Genomic DNA, 13,041 nt, shown 5'->3' on the forward strand with positions numbered 1-13,041 from the left:
TCCAGTTTGGTATGGAGACCAGATACATCTTTTGTAGTTTCTTCAACTGTGTTAAGCAACTATATATGATTTTTATAAATAAATGTTGATAAGTTGAATCTTACAAAAGCTATCTAATGAAAATATCTGTGCTACATAAAAATTTCACTTAATAAGAACTATCAAGTTTTACACATTGTATCAGAAGAAAATTTTAAACTCATGCTAATTTACTCCAAGAATGTTTATTTCCCCTCCCTAGCTATCTAGGCAAAGAAAACTGATTTTGTCAATTATATTAATGACACTCCCTCACAATTTTTTTTCCTATTATGTGTTACTGTTTCTTCAAAGGTACACGTAATAAAAAATTAAATACTTTCAACATCTTCTATCATTAAAAGGTACTAAGTTGACGACTGATTAATTTCAATCATGATCACAGAGAAAAGCATCACAATATCATTATTTAAATGTCCACAAAGTATATTAAAGTCAAAACCTTAGGAATAGTTTTTTTCTTAAGTTAGCATCTCCAGTGAGGAAAATTTAGATAAAACAGTAAAATAACATTTTTTTAAATTGACAGAAATGTCCCTTGAAATGAATAAATAGAATTTCACAATTAACGCTAAAGCAAAGTAAGTTACTTCTACTTATTCTAATTTCTTCAATGAGACTACAAACCAAAACAAAGGACAAACCCTGCTGGCAGTATCATGAAGTTTCTTCTCAGTACTTTCCAAAGCTGACGTGATGTATTCTTCTTTAACAAGCTGTAATTTAGTTTCTTGTAACTGTTTCTGAGTGGTTTTAAGCTCTTGTGTCTTATTTTGCAGGTCAGATTTACACTGGTCAAGTTCATTTTTATTATCCATGAACAATTCTGTAACCTAAATATAACACATTAAACATTTCTTTTTTAAGAATTAAAAATGCTGAACTGGTTGGTGAGATACCTGGCTAGTTCATAATATAATATTAGAAGAACCAAATTATTTCCATGCAAAATTGTAACATGGTGTAAGTTACCAGGTAGGTTAGCACCTTTTACATGGCTTCTAGTTTCTTCCTATAAATTAATTAAAAACAATTAATAGGTCTAGTGTAGTAGTGCTAATTCTTTAAGATTTTTCCAACACTGCCAATGTGAGGGTGGCACAGAAGGGTCAGGTCTTTACATCTTAGTTATTTAACAACTGTTTTCTACCAAAATTGGCATTCTCTGATCTGATAAACATGTTAATGAAAAAGTCTCAGTATACAGTATTTAACTTTAACAATAAAAACTGCACAATTCAGTTAACTTCTTATAAATGTTGCATTAATGTGTCAAAACAGACAGCTTCATCATGATTGACGATAATAAAATTATGATACAACTTACTTTTAGTATAAAGATAAGCAAGAAAAAAAATCCTAAAGAAAAAAATATCAGGTCCCTCTCATTCTAAAATTTTCTTTAAATATTTGCTTTTTACATAACATTCAATATTGTTATTTGAATGCTTACCCTATTTAGCTCCTCCTCAACGGCACCAATTTTTTCAATCAATTCTACAATCTGTTCTTCTTGAACAGTTAGTTTTCCATTCATGGCTCTAAAATAAAGTTTAATATGAGTTTAACAGTATTTTTTTCTAATTCCTATAAAATTTATTCTAACACAATTGTGGCAGTTACACATCAGTTCTATCATTTATCACTATTGTAATAATAATGCTTAGGTGTCAATAAGCAATAAATATAAATTGCAAAAAACAAATGTATTCCTTGCTCTTGTTTCAATAGTTAATTGTTTTTCTTGTTATCTCCATCTTGAAACTGAGATCTCCTATCTAAGAGGGAGAAAAAAACGTGTGTATAAAAAATTGGAGAAGCAAATATAACAGGAATGTAACACATAAAGTAAGAGGTAGGGACAATACAACCTAAGTACTTGTAATCAGGAATATGTAGCATAAATAGAATACAGAGAATCCAGGAAAGGCATGGGACTTGAATGCATCAGGATCGCAGGAGTGAGGGATGAAATAAGGGGCTAAAAACTGAAGAACTGGATTAAAGTATGTAGACAGAGCAATTAGACCTCTTGCTGCCTGCATACATACCCAAATACACACCCCAAATCACACACTATCATCATACCACCACAAAAATCCTCAGGCAAACAAAGGATTATTCGCTAGAGCACTTCCTCAGCCTCGGCATTATTGTCATTTTGGACCAGGTAATTCTGGTCCACTTTAATGAGTCTCTGATTTCTGCAGCATCAGCAAGTTTCAGAAGTGAGTGCGGTCTTTTCTATTCTTCTACCTTCTAGTTCCTTCATAACCACCAACAATTTTCTATTCCGCACTGCTTAAATGACAAAGATTCTTTTGTGAATGCAAATTTCCTCAAATTATCAGCTAGAGATATTAATTAAAAGAAAAGCTAGAAGTGAGGTGTAAGAGAAGAGTTAACTCTAATAGTCTTTTGATTAACTATATTAGTTCTTTATTAGAAATGAGTCTTTCATGTAGAACAGGATATTTGAAATGCTTTTCTTATATTGAATGTACAAGAGGTAATGCAACATTATTATCTCATGGATGATATAGTTTTAAAAGATCTATTAAGCTTGGGGTAAATAAAGCATTATCCTGTTTTAATTGTTGGCTGTAGCTTTTGTGATCCATCTCTGACTTTTTCAGAAAGAACTTTGTTTCAGATTATGCCTCTCATGCCTATTAAGATTAAACACTGTCTTTTTAATCATAGGATTTACAAACTAAAATAAAGTTATTTCTTAACCTAAAATATATCAAAGAGATGAACAGAAGAAGATTAGACAATTAGTCTACAATGTCCAATATTCGACTACTAACAGCAGAAAATACTGTTAGTAAATTAAGGGACAAAAATCACTTGCAGGTATTTATTGGTTGCCTACTAAGCACCCATTTCCAGCATCTAGATTTCCTTGAGGGAATGACTCTCCCCTGACTGTGCAGTAGCCAAACTGTATGGAGGCTCCTAACTCCATCCCCACACATCTAGGGTCTAAAAGCCTGACTGGTCAAGACCATCAAGAAAATTCAACTCCTTTTCCAGTTATTGGTTCATATATGAATACAACTCAGACCTAAACTTATCAATGAGTTATGTTCCCCTGGTCAGTTTTGATGGTTAAAGGACAGGTAGCCTCTCATCTAAAATGGACCTAAATGACAGCAAGTAGCTGCTCTGCTGCTGACCATCATCCTTGATGAACAGCCAGCCTGAGGAGAAAGCCACCAAAAAGGTCAGGCATGAGAAGAGACAGAAACTGGATCCTTGAGTTACTAGGTTCAATAACTTGGAACTTCATTCTATACCTTGGTGTTTTAAGACAATTTAAGTTGGGTATTCTAACAACCTAGAGCATTCTGATAACAAACTTAAAATATAAAAAGTGTTTATTCAATAAAAAGTAATGTATAAAAATATAAAAGTGATAGAAAATGGACATCTGTAAAGTGAACAATTGAAAAATATAATGAAACACTGTAGTGTATATGGGAAGGAAGTACATCTGAAAACCAGAGAAACACACACTCACAAAAACCAATATCAAGTTTAAGAATTAAGTGAAAATTTAAAAAAGAGTTTTGTAAAAATGTTTTTGACAACTGGGTCCGGGCTATGAAAGAATCAAACAAAACTAAAATTATATAGAAAGAATGAAAGGAGAATTATTGTTCAATAGTCTTTGATACTCATATAAATTTGAGCATTTGTAAAGTTAGCATATGAACCAATCAGGAGGATATAGTACACTATGACAACTGATAATAACATGGAAAAAAATGAGTTTATTCACTGATTTACATACTATCAGAATGATCATATAATGTAATAGCTATAAAAGAGGAAAAGATTATAATAAAATGTTTTTGTTATTATCAATTAGCTCTAACTATCTTTTATCATTATTAATTTTAAAAAATGCCCATGTTAAAGTCACCCTCTTTAATATCTTCAAGAATCAATGCAATCAGGAATTCTCAAGTTATAATCCTTCTGCCCCTTTTTAAAAAGTGAACAAATTAGCAGTTGCCAGTGGTTAGAGATCACTGGAGAAGAAGATGAGTATAACTACAGAGGGGTAGCAAGAGAGAGAACTTTGTAATGCTAGGATAGTTCTGTATCTTAATTATAGAACTATATAAATCTACAAATGTGATAATGTATAGAATTATACACACATTGTACAAATGTCAATTCCCCAGTTTTGACATTGTACTAAAGTTACATAAGAGGTAACCAATGGGAAAACTGGATGAAAAATACATGGGACCTCTTTGCACTCTTCTTGCAATTTCCTGTGAACTTATAATGATTTAAAAAGTAAAGTTATATAAAAAAATTTTCAAACTGTTTGATAACTACTTGTTAATGTCAAAACAAAAGAAGTGTTTCTAGGAGGAACTAGATATAAAGATTTACCATCTATCAGATAAGTACATCTTCCTTCAAATAACCTATTAGAAAATGCTTATTCTTGGAAATTAACTTCCATAGCTAAAGGCTTACCTAAAATTTTCTTCAGAAATGTACACCCCATTTTTTTCACGGGCTGCAGCAAGATCTCGTTTCAGACGCTCTATCTCTTCTGTATATTCCTACACAAAAAGAATGTTGTGTCAATTAAGCATTCGTTTGGGGGAGAATATCCAACAAATAAAACATAAAGTTAGCCCTTTTATGTTTTTTAAAGCATAAAAAAGTATGATATAAATCCATAATTATACTTTTCATTTAATATTAATCTGTTTAGGACAAAATCTTTCAACAGCTTTCAAAGAGCCTTTAAATGTACTCATTTTAAAAATATGGGCTTCTGAAGAAAAAACACAACCTCCAGTACCTAGGCTGGTCTCCAATAGTATTTCACACTAAAAAGAAACAGGATTCCTTAGAGAAGTGTCTGACTCTAGGAATGGGGCAAGAAACATTCAAGATGAACCTGGAACATCTTGTCGAATAAAATAGGAAGGAAGCTAGCAAAATAAAATAAGAAGGAAGCTAGTGAAAAGGACTCAAGAACCCACTTGAGGAGGTCACCACTGACCAAAGGTGGGAAAATTTGAACATCAGTGAGGATAATAACTATACTAGGTTAACACAAATAAGTCCGTGAGCTTATAATGGCATTAAGAAAGCTAGGAAACCAACTCATTCTCAAATCTGTCAAATAAAGGAAATGAATCGAGCATTTTTCCTGCGTTTCTTCTAAAAAATTATGCCCTTGGGTAGCTGAAAGTTCCTCTTTGTAGAGCTAGTCCGGCAATCAATTAAGAAAGAACAATTGAAATAGAAAATTACCATTTTGTAAACCTTAAAGAACTAACGGATCAAGACACTGAATATCATCAATTCCTCATAAAAAGAAAAAGAACCAGAAATGTGTTTCCTGGTGGGAGAACATACTACCATCTCTAAAGTAGCTTTGCCAAAAATAAATAAAACAAAACTTGAATCTATGAAGCCTTAAGATCCAATTACCATTTTATAGAAAACACAAAAAATAGATAGAGCATGTCAAAAGATATTATAGGACAAATAATACAGGTACTTCCACAATTACAGAGAGAAAAAATATGGAAGAAATATCCAAAAATCACAAAGGGTAAACCTTGTTTGGATCCTAAAACAAACTATTAAAAAATAATAATAATATATATGTGTGTGTGTGTGTATATGTGTGTATATACCACTGTGGTACTGGTGGAGGAACAAATGTATAAGTCAATGGAACAAAACAGAGCCAAGAGATGTACCCAGGCTAGTATACCCAACTGATTTTTCGCAAAGGTGCAAAATCAATTCAGTGGAGAAAATATGGCCTTTTCAACAAAAGAAGCTAAAGCAATCCAGACCCCTGACCCCCACATAGGTGAAAAAAATGTACCTTGACCTAAGTCTTACATGTTATACAAAAATCAATTCAAAATGGATCATGGACTTAAATGTGAAATGTAGTAATACATGTTTTGAAAAAGAAAGAAAGAAAGAAAGAAAGAAAAATATCTTCAGGATCTAGAGCAAGGCGTAGAGTTCTTAGAACACCAAAAGCACAATCCATAAAAGGGAAAATTAATGAAACAGACCATGTTAAAACTAAAAACACTTGCTCTGCAAAAGCCCATTAGAAGATGAGAAGACAAGCTATAGACTTGGAAATAATTGCAAATGACGTTTATGACGAAGGACTAGTATCTAGAATATCTTAAGAATTTTCAAACCACAATAAAAAAATAATAATAATCCAATTAGAAAATGGGCCTAAAGATATGAACAGATATTTCACCAAAGAAGATACACAAACAGCAAATAAGTACATGAAAAGATGTTCAATATCTTAGCAATGTAAGAGAAATTAAAGTTAAAACCATAGTGAGATTTATCACTGATTACACTCATCAGAATGGCTAAAATACAAAAATAGTTAAACACAAATGCTAGTGAGGATGTGGAAAAATTAGATCATTCATACATTGCTAGTAGAAATATAAATGTTACAGTTGCTTTGGAAAACAGCTTGGCAGTTCCTTAAAAAACCATTATATTACTACACAATCCAACAATTATACTCTTGGGTAATTATCCCAGATAAATGAAAATTTATGTTTACACAAATACTCCTAAACAAATGTTCATATTAGTTTTATTTACAACTGTGAAAAAGTTAAACCATCCCATGTCATTCAACAAGTGGTTACAAAAACTGTATGTATAAGGTGTGAGTGTGTGTGCATGCACATATACACATGAACACACACATAAACACCATGGAATACTACTCAGCACCAAAAAAAAAAAAAAAAGATATATTGATACATACCACTCAGGTAAACCTCCAGAGAATTCAGCTGAGTGAAAAAAGCCAATCCAAAGTTTACATACTATGTGATTACATTCAGAAACATTTTTGAAATGGCAAATTTTTAGAGGACAGGTAAGTGGATACCAGATATTAGCTCCAGAGGGAAGGTGGGGGTATAAAGAAGTAGTTACAAAAGGGCAATATGAAGGATTCTCATGGTGATGGAATAGTTCAATATCTTGGCTATGATGGTGGACCCATGAACCTACACATGTGACAAAGCTGTATAGAATTAAGTACGCACATGTAAATGAATACAAGGAAAATTGGGAAATAAGATCAGTGGATGGTTATTCATGTCAATATCCCTAGGTGACATTTTACTATAGTTTGAAAAAATGTACAAAGGATCTTCCTGTATTATTTCTTTTAATTGCACGTGAATCTATAATTATCTCAATAAAAACTTAATTAAAAAAAAAAAAAAGAACAATACCAAGAAAATGAAAAGAAAAGCCAGATTGGGAGGAAATATTTACAAATCATCTCATAAAAGGCTTGTATCTATAAGATATGAACAACTTTTTAAAACTTAATAATGAGAAGACAACCCATTAAAAATTTGATAAAGGATTTCGATAGATGTTTCACAAAAAAAGATATACACTAAAAAGATAGACTATAACAAGTGTTGGAGAGGATGAGGAGAAACTGGAAACTGTCAACATTGCTGGTAAAATTTAAAGTGGAACAAACCAATTTGGAAAAGTTTCTTAAAAAGTTAAACATAAATTTATTATACAACCCAGAAATTAAACCACCAGGTATCCACCCAGGAGAAATGAAATCACATCAACACAAAGACTTGTACATGAATGTTCATAGTGGCATTACTAAAAAAATCCAGATGTCAACCAACTGGTGAATAAAAAAAATGTGATATTATCCGTATAAAAGAGTACTATTTAGCAATAAAAATAACTTATTAGTACATGCTATAACAAAGATGAAGTCCAAATGTTATATCAAGGGAAAGAAGTCAGATGCAAAAGACCGATTATATGATTTCATTTATAGGCAATGTCCAGAAAAGGCAAGTCTACGGACAGAAAGCAGATCGTGGTTGACTGATTGCGAAGGGACAGAGGGGAACTTTATTGGGTGATTGAAAATTTCTAAAACTAGATTGTGGTGATGTTGTACAATTCTATAAAGGTACTAAAAATCACTGAATTGTAGGCTTACAATGGGTGAATGTTATGGTAATTATATCCTTAAGCTGTAAGAAAATAAGTAAATTTGTAAATGTAAATATTTACAAATTTTGCCGACTTGACAGGCTGTTAAAGTCAAAATATTAACATTAGAAAAAACATTTTAAGAATTTGAAATCTTGCTCACTGGCATACATCATCAGCGTGTTTCAAATAAACTCTTTCAAAAATTCAAAAAAAAAAAGACAAGACGTTTTGACATATAAGGTATTTTAAATCATTAGATGGAAAGCCTTACCACAGGCGATTTAGTAAATTTTTTAACAATTATCTATTTCAGTCCTTTATTTTCACATTTGTCAAACAAGATTACATTACTCCATGAAAATTCACAATTACCTTAATAAGGGCTTTTTTGGTTAGTTTCTGGTTAACTTCAGGCTTATTCATTATGTTCTTTGCTCTATGAGCATATTCCAATGTACTCAGAGTTTCCTGTGATGAAAAGGCAAATTACTAAAGATATTATGAGAATAATATAGATCTGTTATCTAAAATATACTACGTAATAACCTGTAATTTATGGTTATGGGCAATCTAAAAATCTACCCACTAAGACTACTATACTCAACCTTTAAAAATGAGATTATTCAAAATATCCTTATCTTTTTTCCTTTCTCTTCAATTTTCAGGGTCTTTTAATTTTATAATTAAATCTAATAATTTTTTACTTTATACTAGTCTGTAAAAACTCAGTGATTCCATCAACTGATGAATAAAATGTCCTACTATCCACATAATGGAATATTACTCATCTACAAAAAGGAATGAAGTACTGACACATGCTACAACATGGATGAACATTGAAAGCATTATGCTAAGTGAAAGAAACCAGTAACAAGAGAATACTTATTGTATGATTCCATTTATGTGAAATGTCCAGAATAGACAAATCTATAGATTAAAAAGGTAGATTAGTAATGACCAAGGGCTGGGAGTGGGGGCAGACAGGGAGTGATTGCTCATATGTAACAGTGTTTCTTTCTGGGGTTATGAAAATATTCTAACCTTAGATTTTGGTGATAGTTGCACAAATCTCTGAATATAGTAAAATCACTGAATTATACACCTTTATTGGGTAAATTTTATAATATGTGAATTGTATTTCAATTTAAAAAGGACAGGAGTTAAAGACCTTATAAAGCTTTTCTAGCTCCATTTAAAGTAGATGACTGTAATAAAATAAGAGTAGATTTTGCCATCTTTGTTGCTTCTCTTGGTCTTCTCACCTGTTCTTAAACACCCAACCCCATCATCTTCAGTGTTCCCTAAGCCTCTATAACACTAGCATTCCCTTAACCCATTTCTAGTTAAATCTCCATATGTCATGTAACCATCCATTGCTAAAGACCACAGCAATTTTCTTTGAAGAATGTGCAGGAAAAAACAGTAACTAACTGGCTAATTAAGACACTGCCAGCGAGGAGAAAGATAATTTTTCAGAGGTGTCCTCCAGTATGTGTCCATATGCAATGTCCATATTCTTTTTATTACAGTATAGAATTAAAGAAGCCAATTAATACTTTTAAAATAATGTGATAGCTAAGAATTACAGCTACTACACTTGCAGATACCTTTCTAAGGGCTTACCTCAAGATTGAGAGATGCAGGAGAAATTGTTGCAATTATAGATGTTCTTGTACGTCCCCCAAGAGAATCCTGGAGGATTCTGGTTAGTTTAGACTCTCGGTAAGGAACATGAGGCGTTCTTTCTACAAGAGCAGTAATAACCCTTCCCAAAGTCAACAGGGATTGATTGATATTTCCAGCTTCCCGAGCTCTCTTGTCAACTGCTCCAGAACGTCCAATGTTTTCACTTCCTGCAAGATCAACCTCGAATTTTAAAAATAAAATTAAGATGTCAGCCTATTGGATTTGGACCCAAAGATTTTCGTTCTCCTATTATATATGTTAAATAGCCAGCAAAATTATTTTTCTATAATTAACAACTATTACAACACTAATAACTCAGTGACTACAGAAATTTGTCTAGAAGTACAAAATTTCAGGTTGCTCTAAGAGGTGGTTGAGAATGAAACAACAGAACTACCATATGATCCAGCAATTCTACTTCTAATATATATCCAAAGGGAATGAAATTAGTATCTCAAAAAGATAGCTGTACTCTCATGTCCATTGCATTATTCAAAATAGCCAGGATAGGAAACAACCTAAGTGTCTGTCAATGAATAAATAGATAAAGATGTGGTATACATACACAATGAAATATTATTCAACCATGAGAAAGAAGGAAATTCTGCCATTTGCAACAACATGGATGAATCTAGAGGACATTATGCCAAGTGAAAATAAGCCAAAGAAAGACAAAAAGACAAATACTGTATGATCTCATTGATATGTGAAATCAGGGGGAAAAAAAGCCAAAAATCATAGGAAAAGAGAGTAGAATGATAGTTACCAGGAGCAGACAGGGAGATGCTGGTCAAAGGGTACAAACCTTCAGTGGATAACATGAATAAGTTCTGGGAATCTGATATACACTGTGGTGACTATAGTTACTAATACTATACTGAAATTTGCTAAGACAGTAGATCTTAAACACTCTCACCAAAAGAAAGGTAATGGTGAGGTGATGGATGTGTTAATTAATCTGATTGTGGTAATCATTTCAAATATATTAATTTTATAAATATATAATTTTATTTGTTAATTAAATGAACAAAACAGTGGTATTAAGGTAGATGCTTACCAAATTCAACTTTCCAATTTTAACAAGCTCCTCTCCATCAATTGTAGTTTCTTTCATATGTATTGTAACAGAGAAAACTGAGTGAGAACGGCTGGAAAACAAGACCAAGTTGCCCAGTCACTATAATGCGAAACATTATTTGCTTTCTATAAAATACTGACAAGAAAGATCTAAATCCCGAAGGGTAAATATAGTATCAGACAAGAGATATCAGTAAGAATTTAGAAGACAGAGAGTGGATAATACAAAGATTAGGTTTTTGCTTTCTTGTACCTGCTGCCTTCAGAGAAAAACCCAGTAAGTGGCTACCTGAAAATACTCTAAAAAACTTAAAAGCTAGAATTCTCAGGCTCCTCTGAAAGCTAGATTTGGGTAGAATCGAAAAGTTGCCTGGTGTGTCAGACAGGAAGGCTTGAAATCAATCTTCCTATTCACAAGAACCACCTGAAATATGTCATTACCATAAATTTGAACTGCACCAGGCAAGCCATCAGATTACTCTCTCACAGTGTCAACTGCTGTAAAAGTACACTGCTCTACTCTGAGAACACCATTAGAAATAGGTACCTCCTTTCCCTGAACAGCAGAAATAGTAAGTAGCAGTGATTACCTAAACACTACAAGATAATCACTGCTAGATTATAAAGTGTTCCAAAGTGTATCTTAAGCTATATACCGATATTCGACATTCGGCTTTTATGAGGGATACAAAAATTACACAGTCATGCACAGCTTGCTGACAGGGATATTACGAGACATGTGTTAGGTGACTCATTGTTGTGTGAACACCATAGAATATACTTACACAAACTTAGATGGTACAGTCTACTATTGTAGCTACATGTGCTATACTTTAATTCGACCAGAAGCACAATAGGTTTATTTATACCAGTATCACCACAAACACATAAGTAACACATTGACTCAATGTTGTTGATGGCTATAACATTGCTAGACAATAGTAATCTTTCGGCTCCATTATAATCTCATGGAACCACTGTCATATATGTGGTCTGTCAATGACCAACTATATTGTTATGTGGCTCATAACTACATAGACAACCAAAGACATCTTTCCTTTCTGTATCAATAACATTTGGTGAACATCATTATTTGTTAATGTCATTGATAATGGGGAATATGGTCATTTTTAACTTTTTTATTTGTACTCTCCATGTTACTTGGAAAATTTTACAGTATCATTTTTATAAAAATGATTTAAAATTACAGAAGAGGAGATAGGCTCAAGGAAAAATATAAACTCTAAACCTGAATCATAATACATATTTCACATTTTTCTATCATTATTTACCCATTCCTAGCCTAAGGTTATGTAATTAATGCAATTAAGCACAGATGTCAACTCTGGTTTTAGAAAATTGAATATTTTCCTTTTCTTTATCCCACACATTCATAAAAAGAGATCTTTAGTCTACATACAAAAAAAGAGACCTAAATTATACAAATATACTAAATAATAGGATCTGTATATTTCAGAGTTTTTACAGAAATTTTATCTAGTCTTAAATTCATTTCTCCAAATTCTAAATAAAACTATTTAGAACTTAAGTTTTAAAAATGGAAAGCTAGTATAGGAAAATTTAATTAGAATTATAAAATCACCCATAATTCCATGATCTTAATTACTTTCGTGTTATTTTTTCTTTCTCTAAATACATACATATTTTTATAGTTGCAACTATAATTGTAAAGAATATTGTACAAATTTTCAATGGTAAGGGAGCAAAGAAATGAGATCTAGTCCTAATAATCATTTTGTAGTTCAGGGAAACTGATATCTGGATATGTTCATTTATTTACCCGAAGTCACATATTTGGTTAACTGTAGAACTGGAACTAAATACTAACATTTGGTGTTTACTTACAACCCACTGCTCTTTCAATAACACTCTGATATTTCCTTCAAAGACCAATAGAAAAAGTCACTTCTGCCTTGGTATACTGCATTTGTAAAATATGAAATTCATCCAAATAGGGGGTGCTGTCAAATATGCCTCTTTCTCTCCTTGAAAGTCAGTGTTAGTGACCATCCATCTTCCTACATTAAAATGAAGCTCCACAAAAAAAACCACTGTACAATCTAAATATATACAAGTTTTGTCAATCATACTTAATCTGGGGAAAAGGTAAAATGAAGCCATTTATCTTTCTTCTAATCCTTACTCAAATCAGGGGTTTTTAAACTATGTTCTACGTATACACAGGGG

General features: G+C 32.1%; 1 protein-coding gene across 1 annotated transcript in view; it reads right to left on the bottom strand.

Moving 5' to 3' along the window:
- KIF11 (kinesin family member 11) overlaps nucleotides 1-13,041 on the bottom strand; it is a 40,122-nt gene that overhangs the window by 18,799 nt on the left and 8,282 nt on the right. Inside the window, exons 7-13 of the mRNA XM_006925947.3 lie at nucleotides 10,814-10,904; nucleotides 9,694-9,936; nucleotides 8,443-8,538; nucleotides 4,537-4,625; nucleotides 1,493-1,580; nucleotides 684-872; nucleotides 1-59 (exon numbers count right to left, since the gene is read on the bottom strand). The exon at nucleotides 1-59 is cut by the window's left edge and continues 149 nt beyond it. Of these exons, the coding sequence (XP_006926009.1) occupies nucleotides 1-59; nucleotides 684-872; nucleotides 1,493-1,580; nucleotides 4,537-4,625; nucleotides 8,443-8,538; nucleotides 9,694-9,936; nucleotides 10,814-10,904 (855 nt within the window). The remainder of the gene's footprint in view (nucleotides 60-683; nucleotides 873-1,492; nucleotides 1,581-4,536; nucleotides 4,626-8,442; nucleotides 8,539-9,693; nucleotides 9,937-10,813; nucleotides 10,905-13,041) is intronic.

This window comes from Pteropus alecto, unplaced genomic scaffold (genome assembly GCF_000325575.1).
Source record: "Pteropus alecto unplaced genomic scaffold, ASM32557v1 scaffold88, whole genome shotgun sequence".
Classification (NCBI taxonomy): Eukaryota; Metazoa; Chordata; class Mammalia; order Chiroptera; family Pteropodidae; genus Pteropus; species Pteropus alecto.